General features: G+C 47.0%; 1 protein-coding gene and 2 non-coding genes across 3 annotated transcripts; 2 read left to right on the top strand and 1 right to left on the bottom strand.

Annotated features, from left to right (window-relative positions):
* Nucleotides 1-11,756: 11,756 nt before the first annotated feature.
* On the bottom strand, nucleotides 11,757-11,863 carry LOC114906686. The gene has a single exon (XR_003796502.1). It is a non-coding gene; the product is annotated as a U6 spliceosomal RNA (small nuclear RNA).
* Nucleotides 11,864-14,100: 2,237 nt separating this feature from the next.
* RPL39 (ribosomal protein L39) lies at nucleotides 14,101-16,978 on the top strand. The gene is made up of 3 exons (XM_029239943.1): nucleotides 14,101-14,348; nucleotides 15,570-15,673; nucleotides 16,782-16,978. Exons 1-3 carry the CDS (start codon nucleotides 14,346-14,348, stop codon nucleotides 16,828-16,830), a joined length of 156 nt encoding a protein of 51 aa, XP_029095776.1. The 5' UTR covers nucleotides 14,101-14,345; the 3' UTR covers nucleotides 16,831-16,978.
* Nucleotides 16,148-16,280, top strand: LOC114906656. The gene has a single exon (XR_003796474.1). It is a non-coding gene; the product is annotated as a small nucleolar RNA SNORA69 (small nucleolar RNA).
* Nucleotides 16,979-17,543: the final 565 nt, after the last annotated feature.

Here is a 17,543-nt window from a genome sequence, read left to right as displayed (position 1 = left end):
TGTTACTACCTTCACTAGCACTATGCCTATATTTTGCTCACCAAGAAGACCAAATCATGGTTCACCAGTCTTGTTCCATAAGAACCAAAATGTCTGGACAACATCCTTGAGCTGCTGCTTCATTTCCATCCTGCCATCTTCTCTAATGTGACGTCAGTTTGCCTTTACTTTATAAGTCACTGCTTTATGTTTACTCAGCTTTTAGAAACCAGTAGCCCAAGAGGCAGGTAAAGAGGAAGAGCCATCGAAGGTGATTGAAAGAGAATGGTCCTCAACTGGGAGAGAGTACTGGCATAATGGAAGGGGTATTTTCAAAGAGGAGAATGGCTGGCAGTGTCCCATGCCACAGAGAGATTAAGGAAGAAAAGAAATGTGCACTGTTCACTGGATTTGGCAGTATTGAGGCACGCGTGAACTGGTGAGGCAGAAACCATGTTACAGTGAGGGTGAGTGGCAGCTGGGAAATGGAGATGGGGGCAGTTGGATATACAGGTCTTGGAGCTCAGAGAAGAGATTTGGGCTAGAGATACAGGTTTGGAATTCATCTATTTTTAGGTGATCATTGAAGCCATGGGCCTGGATTTAATCACTTAGGGGGAGAGAGTAGAGAAAGAACAGAAACAGACCTAAGGCCCAGCCTTAAAGAACTCTAAGGATACTGTACAGGTGAGGAAATGTATAAAGACAGAAAAGGAGTAGCCAGAGAGTAGGTGAAAAACCAGAAGACTGGTATTATATTACCTAACCCAAGGATAAGAATGAAGAAGGGGAGTGGCCATCAGGGTTGGATGCTGCTGGAAGGTCAAGTGTGATGCCTGAAAAAAGACCATGGGGGGACTTCCCTGGCGGTCCAGGGCCAGTGGTTAAGACTCCACACTTCCACTGCAGGGGGTGAGGGTTTGATCCCTGGTCTGTGAACTAAGATCCCACCTGCCATGTGGCACAGCCAAAAAATATTTTTTTAAAAAAAGGCCATGGGATTCGGTGACTTACAAATCATTGACGACCTGGAATGATAAGGAATGAAAGCCAGACTGGGCTGAGAATGGAAACAGCATAGACAACTTTTCAGAGAAGTTTGGCAGTGAAAAAATGGTGATGATAAAGGGTATTGGGGAAGGATTTTTTTTAATATGAGAAATACTAAAGCATGTTTAGAAGCCAAAAAGAAAGAACTGAGAAAGGATGAATACCCAGGGGAAGTGATAACCACTAGTGTAGGTTTCCTGAGGAGGCAGGTGAAAAGGGAACCTCTTGGCAGCTTAGGAGAAGCATCACCCCAGAACCATCAGTCATGAGTTGGCATCACTTGCCTCTGTACCCAGCCTGGGGCCCGTTGCCAGTCCTCTCACAGTTGTTTTCATGTCAGTACCTCCCTCTCTTGTTCTACTTGCTGCCCAGTCCAACTCGTTAAACCACACTTCCCCACCCCCTCTTTTTTTTCTTTTAACTAATTAATTAATTTTTGGCTGCGTTGGATCTTCATTGCTGCATGTGGGCCTTCTCTAGTTGTGGCAACTGGGGGCTTCCCTTATTGCAGAGCACAGGCTCTAGGCACGCAGGCTCTAGAGCGCAGGCTCAGTAGTTGTAGCGCATGGGCTTAGTTGCTCCGCGGCATGTGGGATCTTCCCGGACCAGGGCTCGAGCCCATGTCTCCTGCATTGGCAGGTGGATTCTCAACCACTGCGCCACCAGGGAAACCCCTTCCCACCCCCCTCTTAAATTTCTTCCATTCACTTATGTATTCACTTAACATTTACTAGTCACTGACTGTGTGGAGGCCCTGGGGTTCAAGGACTCAAGTCCTTGTCCTTGAGGAACCATGGGCCAGTGGTGTCAAGAGACAACCAGAAATAACCAGGGCACAATGCACCATGTGAGAGGGGCTGTGATGACGGCCTGGGGTGGGAGTCTCCTGCCCCTAAGCTGCCAGGTGTTGTTGAAGAAAATCCCTAAACCAGACAAACTGCTGAGACTGCAGGAGGGCCCTCCCTCTTGATAAGCAGCTGATTCCATTTTTGCCTTCTTCGGACACAGGTTTGATTTCTTTGGAAATAAAGACAGGATGGAGACAGCTCAGACACTGGATATCTGAACATTCATCAAGCACCTCCTATGTGTTGGCACTAAGGCCACAGTTGTAAACAAGGTCCCCACCCTCCAGATGCTGACAGCCCTGGAGAGTTTGCTGCTCTGGTGGAGAGAAGCGATTATAAGGGAAGTAGGCATGAGAAATTCAAGGAGTGAGGGCAGTGGGAATAGCTACCTCCAGGGCAGTGAAAAGGGAGTGGCTTGGGCATTCATGAGGCTTCCATGCCTTCAAAATCAGGAACCACACCTCCTTGCCCAGCAGGCATATACAAGGTAGTCCTGAGGCAGTAATTTAACTCTGATTATAAACTAAGATCTAGGGCTTCCCTGGTGGCGCAGTGGTTGAGAATCTGCCTGCCAATGCAGGGAACACGGGTTCGAGCCCTGGTCTGGGAGGATCCCACATGCCGTGGAGCAATTAGGCCCGTGAGCCACAATTACTAAACCTGCGCGTCTGGAGCCTGTGCTCTGCAACAAGAGAGGCCGCGATAGTGAGAGGCCCGCACACTGCGATGAAGAGTGGCCCCCGGGCTTCCTTGGTGGTGCAGTGGTTGAGAGCCCGCCTGCCGATGCGGGGGACACGGGTTCGTGCCCCGGTCCGGGAAGATCCCACATGCCGCGGAGCGGCTGCGCCCGTGAGCCATGGCCGCTGAGCCTGCGCATCCGGAGCCTGTTGCTCCGCAACGGGAGAGGCCACAACAGTGAGAGGCCCACGTACCGCAAAAAAAAAGAGTGGACCCCGCTTGCCGCAACTAGAGAAAGCCCTCACACAGAAACGAAGACCCAACACAGCCAAAAATAAATAAATAAATAAAGGAGTTCCTTTAAAAAAAATCGCAAACCCTTTAAAAAAATTGATTAATTAAAAATTAAGATCTAACTTCCTATGGTATTCACAGACCTTAACTAGTTCCATAGGAGAAAGATTAGAGGAGTTTTGTGGCCTTTTGTTGTTATATAGAGGCTCTATATGTTACATGCTTTTATGGGGGTGGCCCAGAATTTTCTTTACTGTCTCTGGAACTGCCCTCTACATGACAAAAATTTATTATGACCATTTATATCCTTATTAAGGAAGGCAAGGTAGCAAAGACAGGCTGAGATTTGGTGAATTCTTAGAAAATATGTACCGGCAATACCTAGGATTGGCCATCCTTAGAAATCTCACAGAGCTCATTTATTCATCCACCAAATATTTATTAAGCTTATACTACAGAGGCATGGTTAAATACATGATTGTTTATTGCTACTGTAATGCATGATGTATTTTCTATATTTCCAGACTTTAAGGCTATCCTCCATACCTCCAGCCCTGACCAATCCCTTGATCTCAGATGCAGCTCCCTACCGGACATCACCCAATGACCCCAAGTATCCCTGGCCCCAAATTGAACTCAACGTTCCTCCCATCCTCCTGCTTCACAGAGGATGTGAACCACCTACTCACTCAGCGCTGAGGATCATGTCTGATTCCATCCTCACTCCCCAAGGCCGCTCAGTCATCCTGTGATATTCATCTCCCTCCTCTCCAGGCCTTCAGTGCCCTAGTTCAAGCTGCCATCATTCATGCAGTCACTTATTCATTTGCCAGTTTTTGAGCACACACCATGTACCATTCATGTTCTAGATTCTGGAATTACATCAGTGAACGAAACAGACAAAATTCCTGCCTTCATGGTACTTACATTGAAGTGGAGAGAGAAAGTAAATAAATCAAGCAAAATATGTATTGTTAGAAAGTGACGGGTGCTTAGGAGAAAAAATAAATCAGGGGAAAGGAGTATGATGTTCATGGATAGGGGTTGAAAGGCTTCAATGAAAAGATGACTTTTTAAAATATTTATTTATTTGGCTGCATCGGGTCTTAGTTGCTGCGTGTGGGATCTTCGTTGTGGCATGCGGGATCTTTAGTTGTGGCAATGTGAACTCTTAGTTGCGGCATGCATGTGGGATCTAGTTGCCTGACCAGGGATCAAACCCGGGCTCCCTGCATTGGGAGCACAGAGTCTTAGCCACTGGACCACCAGGGAAGTCCCGAGAAGATGACTTTTGAATAAAGAGTTGAGGAGGAAATGAGATAAAGAAGAACCAGAAAAAAGAGATTCTGAAGGAGCAGGCAGAAGGATAGGAAGAAAACCAACCGTTCTGTCCTGGAAGCCAAGTGAAGAAAGTATTCTAAGGAAAGGTCAACTAAGATAAATGTTGATAGGTCAGATCAGATCCGAGAAATTAACTTAGGATTTAGCAACACAGAGGTCACTGATGATCTTAAGTACAGTTTCAGCTTGAGTGCTAGGTGAAAACCTGATTGGAGTGGGCTCCTGAAAGGATGGGTACCCACTAGGATGGCTGTAATTTTTCTTAATGGAAAATAATAAGCATTAGCGAGAAAAATGTGAACTCTCATGCAGTGTTGGAGGAAATGTAAAATGGTGTAGCCATTGTGGAAAATACCCCAGCAGTTACTCAAAAGGTTAAACAGAGTTACCATATGACCCAGCAATTCCACTCCTAGGTATATATCCAAAATAATTGAAAACAGGTACTCAAACATAATTGCACACCACTGTTTATAGCATTATTCATTATAGCCCAAAACACAGAAGCAACCCTAGTGTCCATCAACTGATAAATGGATAAACAAAATGATTATGTCCACACAGTGGAATATTATTCAGCCATAAAAAGGAAAGAATTACTGACACATGCCACATGAAGGAACCCTGAAAAATTGTGAAGGAAGCCAGACACAAATGGCCACATAATGTATGATTCCATTTATATGAAACGTCCAGAATATTCAAATCCATAGAAACAAAGTATGTTAGTGGTTGCCTAAGGCTGTGGGGGAGAAGGGGAATGGAGAGTGACTGCTAATGGGCACAGGTTTCTTTTGGGGGTAATGAAAGTGTTCTGGATTAGATACCAGTGGTGGTTGTACAACCTTGTGAACATACTAAAACCCACTGAACTGTACACTTTAAAATGGTGAATTTTATGGTATGTGAATTATAGCTCAAAAAAAAAAAAGAATGAGGAGAGTAATTGGAAGTAGTAAATATAGACAAATCTTTCAGTTTTGTTGTAAAGGAAGGAAAAGAGCAGTAGTTGGAAAGGGAGTCGAGGTAAAGAGCAGGTTTTTAAGATGGGAGAAGCGACGGCGTATTTATTTGTGTGTTGATGGGAACAATCCAGGGAAAAGCAGGGACAGAAAGGGAGGAACTGCCAGAGGCAGGTTTCTGAATAGGTGACGGGGGTTAGGATCCATTGTAGGAACGGGATGAAGGCAGAGGATTCGAGTACAGTGCTGGTAGCTGGGATGTGGTAGGTGAGTTATGGAAGTTCTCCTGTCATTGCTGAAGTTTTCTCAGTGGCTAGGAAGCAAGGGCATCCCTGAGAGTGAGAATGGAGGAAGAAGGGTTAAAACTGTCATTTAGGCCAAAAGTGAACCAAGCCTGGCCACTGCCTATTTGTGTACAGCCTGCTAAGAATGGCTTTTATATTTGTAAATGATGGAAAAAATCAAAAGAATATTTTGTGATACAAAAGAATTCTACAAAATTCAAATTTTAGTCTCCGTAACTAAAATTTTATCGGAACCTGGTCACACCCACTAGTTTATGTACTGTCTAGCTACAGCAGCTGAGTTGAATAGTTGTAATAAACATCATATATATATGTCGCCTGCAAAGCCTAAAATATTTGCTATCAGAAAATGTTTGCCAGCCCCTGGCCTAGGCCCTTGCTGATCACAGGCCAGCAGCATGCAGGTCACCTGGGAAGGTGTCAGAATCTGTAGTCTACGAAGATCCCCAGGTGACTCATGTGCACATTAAAGCTTGAGGAGCACTGCTCTAGGAGAATGGGAGGGTGGCTGCACTGGAGAAATGTAGAACTGTGGGGTAGTCTTCAGGGCCCGCTTGAAGTCAGTGGTCGTGAACCCGGAGCGAGGTCAGTCGGTTTCCTCCAGGCTCATTCAGCTGTCAGCGGCACAGGCTGTCGGGCAGGTGGAAGACTGGATTTACTAGGGTTACGGTCTCTCCAGGCAAGTACAAAGAAGGGCAGGGTGCGGACGAGTGAGCGGCTGATACAATTTAAGCGAAATAAGGAGGGAAGAGGAGACACGGAGGGGCAGCGGAAGGAACAGGGAAAGGGCATAGCTTCAATGGAGGGGTGGTCCCGGTGGGGTGGGAGCATCGTCGTCAGTGCTGGGGTCCTAGAGAAAGTCAGCTGCAAGGACAGCAGAGAGTGGGATCATGCCAAGGTCAAAGGGCTGGCAAGGGAGCAAGTGGCTGCGGTGCAGCGGAGGACGGGGTCACCGGAGGAGAGGAAGCCAAGGGACCGCAAGTGGGTACTGAACTCACCAGGAACCATGACAGGAGCAGTGTTGGAGAGAGCGGCAGTGAGCCAGGAGCTAAATCTGCAAGGAATGAAAGGGAGAGGCTGGGAGGGACTGGGAAGCAGCTGCAACAAAAAATCGCATCTTTGTGCTGGGACTGCAGCAGTGGACCCCATGGGTCTCCTTGCTTCCACTCTTACCTCCGCTACCATCTGCTCTCGGCACAGCTGCCCAAGCTATCTTTCTAAAATAACCACATAACTGCTGCTTGCCCTTCAAAAGCTTTCAACGGCTCCCATTTGCCTTCAGCAGTCATTTTGATGCTCTACTCTGAGGAACCCTCTTGGCTGGGCAGAAGTGCTTCAGGGGTTCCTCAAACAAGAAGTGTCCAGGTCAAACAGTGAAGCTGTCAACTGCCCCGAGGGGCCTGTTCTTCTGTTTTGTCTGTTTGAGGTATTTGACTTCATTTGTTGATTCATTCATTCATTAAATATTTATTGAGCACCTACTATGTGTGAGGCACTGTTCTAGGCCCGGAGAAGACAGCAGTGAACAAAACACATAATCCAAGCCCTCATGGAATTTACATTCTAGGGAGGGAGTCAGGCAATAAAGAAAGAAAATAGGGACTTCCCTTGTGGTCCAGTGGTTAAGACTCTGCACTTCCAATGCAGGGGACTGGGTTTGATCCTTGATTGGGGAACTAAGATCCCACATGCTATGCAGCCAAAACTTAAAAAAAAAAAAGAAAAACATATACGGGGGGTTGTAAGCTCCACGGAAAACAATAAGGCGGGAGGGGGGGGAGTGGGGGGTGGGGGGGGAACGCTCAGTGAGGGCAGACGCTGCGCTTTTATTTTTTAATTTTTTTTAAAATTTTTTTATTTTTTGCGGTACGCGGGCCTCTCACTGTTGTGGCCTCTCCCGTTGCGGAGCACAGGCTCCGGATGCGCAGGCTCAGCTGCCGTGGCTCACGGGCCCAGCCGCTCCGCGGCATGTGGGATCTTCCCAGACCGGGGCACGAACCCGTGTCCCCTGCATCGACAGGCGGACTCTCAACCACTGCGCCACCAGGGAAGCCCAACGCTGCGCTTTTAGATGGAGAGGGTGGTCAGGGAAAGCCTCAAGGAGAAGGCGGTGTGAATCAAGCCCTGAAGAGACTGATGGATGAAGCTCCCAGGCAGAGGGAACAGCAAGTGCGAAGGCCCCAAGACAAGAATGTAACGGCCAGTGTGGCCCAAAGAGAGTGAGCTGAAGGTGAGAGCAGCTGGAGATGAGGTGGGGGGGGCGGTGAAAGGGCCTGATGGCACTTGCCCCTTGCAGGCCGTTGTATGGACTTGGATTTTTACCTGAGTGAAATTAGCCATTAGAGCCCCTCTGAGCAGAAGAGTGATGCGATCTGACAGGTTTTAATAGGATCACTCTGGCTGCTGTGTTGAAAAGACAGTGTAGGGGGCAGGGTCAGAAGAAGGGAGATTTTTGTAATGATCCAAGTGAGAGATGGTGGTGTGTCTTTTTTTTTTTTTTTTTTTGGCTGGGTTGGGTCTTCGTTGCTGCGTGTGGGCTTTCTCTAGTTATGGCGAGTGGGGGCTACTCTTCGTTGTGGTACACGGGCTTCTCATTGCAGTGGCTTCTCTTATTGCAGAGCACGGGCTCTAGGCATGGGGTCTTCAGTAGTTGTGGCTCACGGGCTCTAGAGAGCAGGCTCAGTAGTCGTGGCGCACGGGCTTAGTTGCTCCGCGGCATGTTGGATCTTCCTGGCCCAGGGCTCGAGCCCGTGTCCCCTGCATTGGCAGGCAGATTCTTAACCACTGCGCCACCAGGGAAGCCCTCATCTATAGTTTTATCTGTAGACCCATATAAAAGTATTTTTAATTTATATTGAAATATAACACCCATACAGAAAAGCACACGAACCTGAAGTGTACAGCTAGATGAATTTTCACAAAGGGAACACACCTACAGAACTAGCACTCAGATCAAGAAACAGAGTATGACCAGCGCCTCCTCCCCCCAAGGATAACCACTATCCTGACTGCTAATGGCACAGATTAGTCTTGCCCGGTTTGTGTCTTTATGTAAATGGAATCATACAGTATGCATGCTTCTGTGTCTGGCCTCCTTTGTTCCACATTTGTGGATGTTTGTGAGATCCATCCGTGCCACTGTGGGTAGCTGTAGTCTGTTCATTCTCATTGCTGTATAGGAGCGGTTCACAAATGTTTTAGTCTTAGGACCCCTTTACACTTAAAAATTATTGAGGACTCCAAAGGGCCTTTGTTTGTGTGGATTATATCTATCGATATTTACTGTATTAGAAATTAAAACTGAAAAATATTTAAAACCCAAGAACACACAAACACACATTCTATTATTGTCTGTCAGACTTGGAAACTCCACGGTACACCCGTGAGAGGACAAGAGTGAAAGAAGCAGATGACTTCTTTGTATTATTATAAAAATAGTTTTGGGGCTTCCCTGGTGGCGCAGTGGTTGAGAGTCCGCCTGCTGATGCAGGGGACACGGGTTCGTGCCCCGGTCTGGGAAGATCCCACGTGCCGTGGAGCGGCTGGGCCCGTAAGTCATGGCCGCTGAGCCTGCGCGTCCGGAGCCTGAGCTCCGCAACGGGAGAGGCCACAACGGTGAGAGGCCCGCGTACCGCAAAAAAAAAAAAAAAAAAAAATTATTATTTATTTTTAGGTCGCGCCCTACGGCATGTGGGATCTTAGTTCCCTGACCAGGAATCGAACCTGTGCCCCCTGCCTTGGGAACATGGAGTCTTAACCACTGGACCGCCAGGGAAGCCTCAGAAATGACCAATTCTTGAGCTCACCACCCTCGCTCACTGCCCTCCTTTGTCTCCTCTTCACACCCAAACGTCCTAAAAGCATCTCCTCCCCACAAGCCCTGCCCCCACTTCACCACCCACTCTTTCTCCTCTTGCCCCCTTCCTCACATCCCGTGTATACTGCCCAACTTCCAAGGGCACCAGGGAGCACCCTATGTCAAATCCGGGAGCCTCTTCACAGCCATTGTCCTTTCTGACCCTATGGGACCCAGCTCTGTGGAATTCCAGCCCCTGAAACTTGCCTCCCTGGCTCCAGCCAATCAGGAGGTACAGCACATTGGCTTGTGACTGGTGGCATGCTGCTACTTCTAGCTGGAATGCCCTTCTCCCCACTCCCCATGTCCTGATCCCACCTGTCTTAGTTGGTGAGAGCTGCCATGACAAAATACCACAGATTGGGTGGCTTAAACAACAGAAGTTTCTCACAGTTCTGGAGGCGAGAAGCCTGAGATCGAGGCATCAGCAGGTCTGGTTTCTCCTGAGGCCTCTCTCTTTGGCTCGCGGGTGGCCGGCCACCTTCCTACTGTGTCCTCACATGGCCTTTCTGCATGCACGCGAGCATCCCTGGTGTCTCCTTGTGTGTCCTAATCTCTTCTGATGAGGACACCAGTCAGACTGGATGAGGGCCCACACTAGGCAGCCTCATTTTTTTAAAATATTTATTTATTTATTTGGCTGTGCCAGGTCTCAGTTGCAGCATGTGAACTCTTAGTTGTGGCATGTGGGATCTAGTTCCCTGACCAGGGATCGAATCCAGACCCCCTGCATTGGAAGCGTGGAGTCTTAGTCACTGGAACACCAGGGAAGTCCCTAGCCAGCCTCATTTTAACTTGATTACCTCTGTAACGACCCTACCTCCAAATAAAGTCACATTCTGAGGTACTGCATAAATTTCAAAGTCAAACTGACCAGATTTGCTGACAAATTGGATATGGGATGTGAGAGAAAAGAGAAGAGTGGACGGCTTCCCTGGTGGCGCAGTGGTTAAGAACCCGCCTTGCCAATGCAGGGGACACAGGTTCAATCCCTGGTCCGGGAAGATCCCACATGCCACGGAGCAACTAAGCCCATGCGCCGCAATTACTGAGCCCACGAGCCGCAACTCCTGAAGCCCTCGCGCCTAGAGCCTGTGCTCCGCAACAAAAGAAGCCTCAGCAATGAGAAGCCCACGCACGCAACGAAGAGTAACCCCACTCGCCACCACTAGAGAAAGCCCACGTGAAGCAATGAAGACCCAACGCAGCTAAAAATAAAATTTAAAAAAAATTTTTTTAAAAAGAGGAAGTATTTTTTTAAAAAGAGAAGAGTGGAAAATAAATTTTGGCCTAAGCAACAGGAAGAATGGAGGTGCCATCTGCTGAGATGGGAAGGACTTTTGAGTGAGCAGTTGACGGTGAAATATCAGGAGTTCTGTTTGGGACACATTAAGTTTAAAGACATCTATTAGACATCCAGGTGGGGACGTTGAAGGTAGTAGTTCAAGGAGACATCCAGGCTGGAGACATACATTTGGGTGTCGTCAACCAAGAGAGTATTTAAACTTTTCTTTTTTTTTTGGCCGTGCTGTGTGGCATGCGGGATCTTACTTCCCTGATCAGGGATCAAACCCATGCCCCCTGCAGTGGAAGCGCCGAGTCTTAACCACTGGACCGCGGGGGAAGTCCAAGAAAACATTTAAAGCCATGATGTTGGATGAGGTCACCAAGGAAGGGAGTGTATATAGAAAAGAGAAGAGGTCCAAATCTGAACCTCAGGGCTCTCCAATGTTAAAAAGTAAGTGAGATAAGGAAGGATCAGCAAAAGAAACTCAGAGGGGGTGCCATGCAATGCAGAAGGAAAGAACAACAAGTGTCCTATAAAGCTGTAAGAATTAAAAGGATGATTTATATAAGCTCTTAGCACAGTGTCAGTCCCACTCTAAACCTGAGGAAATGGTAGCTATGATGACGATGATGATGACAATGATAATTCATCTACTAAAGGCTTATTTGTTGCTCCTTCCTTCTGGTCACCAAAAAGAAAATACTGGCTCTTAAGTAAATAATAAAAATCCAAGGTAAGAAGCCCAAGGTCTCACTTGAATTAAATGTAAATTTGGATGAGGGTCTGAATCTAAAAACTGGGTGGGATTAAAGTAACTAAACTGTTGCTGTTAAAAACTGGTAATTATTCGGGAATTCCCTGGCGATCCAGTGGTTGGGACTCCGTGCTTCCACTGCAGGTGGCACGGGTTTGATCCCTGGTCGGGGAACTAAGATCCTGAAAGCCACATGGCGTGGCCAAAAAGCAAACAAACAAAACCCCGGTAATTACTAAATTGGGCTCAAGCTTCCTATGGTTTCTGTATTCCCTCTCTAGATCTAAGGCACCAGCATCCAGTTGCCCAAGGCAGAGACCTGGGACTAAGACCTGTTAACTTTATGTCACAATCACCTTTTTTTTTTTCCACATATGTAACCATTTATTGAGAACATTCAAAAAAATATGGAACGCTGCACCAATTTGCGTGTCATCCTTGCACAGGGGCCATGCTAATCTTCTCTGTATCGTTCCAATTTTAGTATATGTGCTGCCAAAGCAGGCACCACAATCACCTCTTGATCTTGTTTCTTCTTATTCAACATCATGGTGACTACCTTACTTTGTGCCACCATCACTTCTTTTTTTTTTAATAAATTTATTTATTTATTTATCTAACTCTTTTTTTAAAAAATTTATTTATTTATTTATTTATTTTTGGCTGTGTTGGGTCTTCGTTTCTGTGCGAGGGCTTTCTCTAGTTGCGGAGAGCGGGGGCCACGCTTCATCGTGGTGCACGGGCCTCTCTTGTTGCGGAGCACAGGCTCCAGACGCGCAGGCTCAGTAGTTGTGGCTCACGGGCCCAGTCGCTCCGCGGCATGCGGGATCCTCCCAGACCAGGGCTCGAACCCGTGTCCCCTGCACTGGCAGGCAGACTCTCAACCACTGTGCCACCATGGGAGCCCCCCACCATCACTTCTTGTTTAGACTATTTCCAAAGCCTCCTACTTAGTTTGTTTGTTCTACCATCTGTCACTACCCCAATCCAGGAATTCGAAACCATTATTGTGCCATAGAACCATTTGGCAGTCTGAGAAAGTTTCTGGACTTATTTTCAGAATTAAAAAAATATATTTTATTTTATTTTTGGCTACGTCGGGTCTTAGTTGCGGCATGCGGAATCTTTGTTGTGACATGCGGGATCCTTTGTTTTGGCACGCGGCTCTCTAGTTGTGGCTCACATGCTCAGTAGTTGTGATACGCAGGCTTAGTTGCCCCGGAGCATGTGGGATCTTAGTTCCCCAACCAGGGATCGAGCCCGCGTTCCCTGAATTGGAAGGCAATTCTTAACCACTGGATCGTCAAGGAAGTCCCTCAGAATCGTTTTGTGTTTTTTTAAATAAATTTTATTTATTTATTTTTGGCTGCACTGGGTCTTCGTTGCTGCAGGCAGGCTTTCTCTAGTTGCGGCGAGCGGGGGCTACTCTTCGTTGCGGTGCGCAGGCTTCTCATTGCGGTGGCTTGTCTTGTTACGGAGCACGGGCTCTAGGCGCGCGAGCTTCAGTAGTTGTGGCCTGTGGGCTCCAGAGTGCAGGCTCAGTAGTTGTGGCGCACGGGCTTAGTTGCTCCGTGGCATGTGGGATCTTCCAGGACCAGGGCTCGAACCCGTGTCCCCTGCATTGGCAGGCAGATTCTTAACCACTGCGCCACCAGGGAAGTCCTTCTCAGAATGTTTTTAAATGCATAAAACAAAGTACACAGGATGATAAAGAAAACCAATCACACTGCAATACAGCTATCAAAATATTTTCTAAAAGAAATGTGTACTATAGCAATATACAGGATTAACAGAGTTCTTGTGGGTCTACTGTAATTTCAAAGAAGTGATGAGTACATAAATGATATTTCGAGACATCTCCATCAACTGCAGTGTGATATGAAACCATCTTTGATTTCTATTGGTGACCAAGTCACAGGTACTGCTAATGTCACTGTAGTTTGTTGTCTACATTTGTAAATAAAGAAAGCGCTACATTTCAGAGTTTGATGAAAACGAAGTTGTGGTTTTTTTTCCATCCACGTTCGTACCCTGTGAATTCTATACATTGACCCTTGTGGACCCCAGGTTAAAAACCCTTACCTTAATCTATTGGTGCAAAAATGCTTGAAGTGACTGTAGAGATCTTTATTTCTAAATGGGGAGAAGAAAAGGATGAAAACGGGGAACATTAACATCCAAAACGTGTGCCATTAATTCCTGTACATTTTGCCAAAGGTGGGTTACAAAGTCAGTCTGAGCTTCCTAGCAGCCAAGGGAATGTTCTGTCCAGAACTTTCTCAGTTTAAAACCTTGATTGGGGCCGTGATCCTTAGTACTCTACGTTGTGTAAAACCTTGATTGGTTATACAGTGCTGTATGTCAATTATATCTCAATATAACTGGAAAGGAAAAAAAAAACCCTTGATTGGCAGCCTCTTGCCTAGTCTAACGCCCCATGGCCAACACCACTGTACATTCCCATCCCGCACGGCCCAGCCTAGTGGACACAACCGCCGAGCAAGAGCCGGGGGCCAACCCGCTAGTCCACTCCGGCGGGGCGTTCCCAGCCCCCACCCCTAGGCGCGCTCCCTCCCAAACGCAGGACCGAAGTCCCTTGCGCCGGGACATAACCTCTTCCCCGCCCTCCTTGGGAATAGCCCCGCCCACTCCGCTCCTCCCGCCTTCGGAAGGGTTTCTGCCTTGGCAGTTATCACGGACTGTGTGTCTCACCCATGACACAGGGTGCCCCTGGCACACTAACGGGGTCCTGAAAAACCCAATTACGGAACTGAAGCAAAGGGAATTCCATTTCGCACGAATGAGCGCTGTTTCCCACGGCCTCACGGTAGCTTGCGCAGAGAGCGGCCGCCAGGGGGCGATGGTTGGCTCTTGGCGTGTCCTCCTCAAGCCCGGCCCCCGGCGGCGCCCTCTAAAACACGTACTTCCGCTTGATTCTCCCTCTTTTCTCTTGTCCTCCATCCTATCTGCGGCTGTATTTGATCATCGCCATGGTAAGTCCATCCATTACCATCGGGTCTGGGGTGGCTTTCCGAGATCTGAGGTCCCCGCGAGCTCGCCGATGCCGCGGGCTGCGCCGATGTGCGGGACCCTTTTTAAGGCCTTTTCCAGAGGAGATGGAGTTGGGCCACGGCTCCAGTCCGAGGGCCTGCTGGGAAGCGAGCGAGCACCTGGGGAGGGGCGGGCTGCGCCGGCCCCGCGAGGTCCGAAGGGGCGCTCTGTGCTCCAGGCCACTGCTCAGGCGGGCAGGGATTCCCGTTTTTCCCGGAGCGAACTCTGTTTCGGGGGCAAGAAGAGAAGTCGAGGGGGTACCCCAGAAATCGTGGCCTGACTTCGGGCTGCCTGCGACACGCGGGATGTTCCTGGCATCGAAAAGGCAATGTAGGCTGCTGGTTTTCGAAGACTGTTTTTACTTGGGGGCCAGGATCCTTCCACGCTATGAGATTACAGGACTTTTTAGCCCTTTGTTCAGGGACTTGAACGTCACCTCGTAGAAACGCCTGGATCAAGGGGTGATGTGCTCTGAATGTGACGGGAAGCTGGGAAAGTCATCCTTGGGAAAGTGACGTTTTAAATAGAGTTAGAATTAATACCAAAATGGTCAGAGGGCTAGAACAGATTTACCGAAAGTCAGGGACTTTGTGTAAATCTTTTTTTCTTTTTTTTGCCGCTCCCTGTGGCTTTTTGGATTCCCGACCAGGGATCGAACCGGGGCCCCCAGCAGTGGAAGCGTGGGATCCTAACCACTCGACCACCAGGGAAGTCCCAGTACTCTGGTGTATAAAACAGTGCGCTGAGACTCACTGACTTGCAAGGGATTGTTCCTGAAAACCACGTGCTTTAGTCCCCGCCATCTCTGACTATAGTCCTCTCAGTCCTGGGTTGACAGCAGGGAAGACTGGAACACGCCCTAGCCTTGGAGCAGAGAGGACCTGGGTTTGAATCCCAGCCAAATCTGCACATTAATACTCTGCTTTGGGGCAGGTTACCTACCTCCCTGACTACTGATTTTTCTTTGAACAGTGGGAATTATGGTATCTGCCTCCGGAGAAGTGAGGAACAAAGCAAAGGGCAGTGATGGGTTTAGCATCGAGAGGGTTGTTCTGGGTATATGTTAAGCATTTGAATATTTGTTGGATTTAGGGAGTTCTTGACTTTGAATCATTGGAGCAAGCTCTGGTATTGCTGTTAAATTGATTGCATTTCCTTCCCAGTCTTCTCACAAGACTTTCAGGATCAAGCGATTTCTGGCCAAGAAACAAAAGCAGAATCGTCCCATTCCCCAATGGATTCGAATGAAAACTGGTAATAAAATCAGGTAAAGGCAAACACTACCCACCCTTGTGTTTTGTTGAACTTAGGATTACTTTGGGGGTGTAAATGCACAATTGAAAGTTATATGCAGTTTAATTCGTCCTGAGCCACCATTCTGAAATTCTTTTGGGGTTTTTTTTTTAATGTGCTGCTTCTGGGTTTCTGGACACAGTCAGCCCACAGCTGAGCTTAGGGGCAGACACTCCTCCAATATTTGTTAATTTCCTTGTTGTCTTCAGTCTGAGCCAGAAATCACCACCCACTGTAGCTTTATAGGCCAATTAATTGCAACCTTTGGTTTATCGTGTCCTCATCCAATGATGGTAGGACCTGCCTTTATAGTTGTGAGGAATGAAAGAAATATATATAAAGCTCAGTGCCTAGCTCAATAGAGGGTACCTGCAGTTATCAGATGCTGGTCTCTTGCTCTGTGGTCTGGCTTTTTGTGTGTGTGTTGTCTAACTTTTAAAATGTATTGAAAGCAGGTTGCAATTACAGTGTTCCGTTTCGTGGAAGTACTGACATAATCCTGCTGAAAGAAAATCTGTGTTGATCATTTTTGATTTTGCCTTTTTTGGGGGTAAAATCATGACAGATTGACATGAACATTTCTGAGATGGCTTTAGCTCTGCAAATAACTTGGCTGTGGTATTGAAGTGACTGAGGGTGTTAATGTAGTATTAAAATTATGCAAGAGCTTTTTTGTATGTGTGACCTATTATGTAGAATTACTGGTTTTGATATAATTTAGAAGGGGAGGTTATACGTCTCTGGGTCTACCCCAGGTCTGTTGAATCAAAAGTGAATGAGCGTACACTTGGGGAGAGGAGAGAGCTTCTCCACTACTTAGTTCCTATAAGGAACCAGTGTGTGTTTTCCTTAGCCTGGAATCATTTTGAGAGGTAAAAAATTGCTTTGACTAGTTCTTTAACACATCTAGCAAATCGTTTTTTACTCTCCAAAAAGAGCTCCAAACTTGTTAACGGTAGGGAAAGTGGAACCCTTTTTCTTTCAAAGATTTTTATGGTACTTTAAGGCAAAGTTTGTGGTCAGTAAGAGCAGCTAAATTGAGGTCAGACTGCCTTTGTAATTTGTGATTTCCTTCTGTGTAGGTACAACTCTAAGAGAAGACATTGGAGAAGAACCAAGCTGGGTCTATAATGAGCCTCACATATGAATTCACACACATTATCAGAACATCACTAGTGTCTGGAACAGCTGCCTGTGTTTGATGCTCTCTCCTCTTGAGCTTTCCTCACCACTGCTCACTGTGTAGCTCAGTAATAAACATGTGAACCTTTTGTTGGAACTGTTATTGTATTATTCTGGTTTGTGATGATGTACTGAATAAATACTCCTCCTATCAGATGTAACACAGGACTGTCCAATGATAGAAATGTTCTCTAGTTACCAGGTACTTAGAAGTATGTCTAGTAAAAGTAAGGAACTGGTTTTTTTAGATTTTGTTGTTTAATAGCTCCCTGTAACTAGCAGCTCTTATACCTACTGTTATGGGAAGTGCATGTATGTGTCATCCTCATACCTGAGGGTAGCACCTTCTTAAAATAAAAGGCTTTTGTGGGTGGGGGGCATGCCACGATGCAGGCAGGGTCTTAGTTCCCTGACCAAGGATCGAACTTGTGCAGTCTTAACCACTGGACTGCCAGGGAAGTCCCATAAAAAGAATCTTCATATACTATTCTGTGGTGCCAGTCCTCAGAGTAGGAATCATGTGAGCCAGGGATTGGCAAACTGGTCTGCTGACTGTTTTCGTATGGCCTGTGAACTAAAGTTATGCATTTTAAAATTTATTTTAAAATAAATTTATGTATTTATTTTTGGCTGCGTTGGGTCTCTGTTGCTGCGCACGAGCT

The sequence above is a fragment of the Monodon monoceros genome, unplaced genomic scaffold (assembly GCF_005190385.1).
Source record: "Monodon monoceros isolate NGI ecotype Baffin Bay Population unplaced genomic scaffold, NGI_Narwhal_1 Super_Scaffold_22, whole genome shotgun sequence".
Classification (NCBI taxonomy): Eukaryota; Metazoa; Chordata; class Mammalia; order Artiodactyla; family Monodontidae; genus Monodon; species Monodon monoceros.
The sequence above is the reverse complement of the archived record's forward strand: the minus strand, read 5'-3'. Positions and strand labels throughout refer to the sequence as shown.

Coding starts and splice junctions, on each gene's coding strand:
- RPL39 (XM_029239943.1), top strand. Junction 15,674..16,781: donor AAAACTGGTAATAAAATCAG/GTAAAGGCAAAC, acceptor CCTTCTGTGTAG/GTACAACTCTAAGAGAAGAC.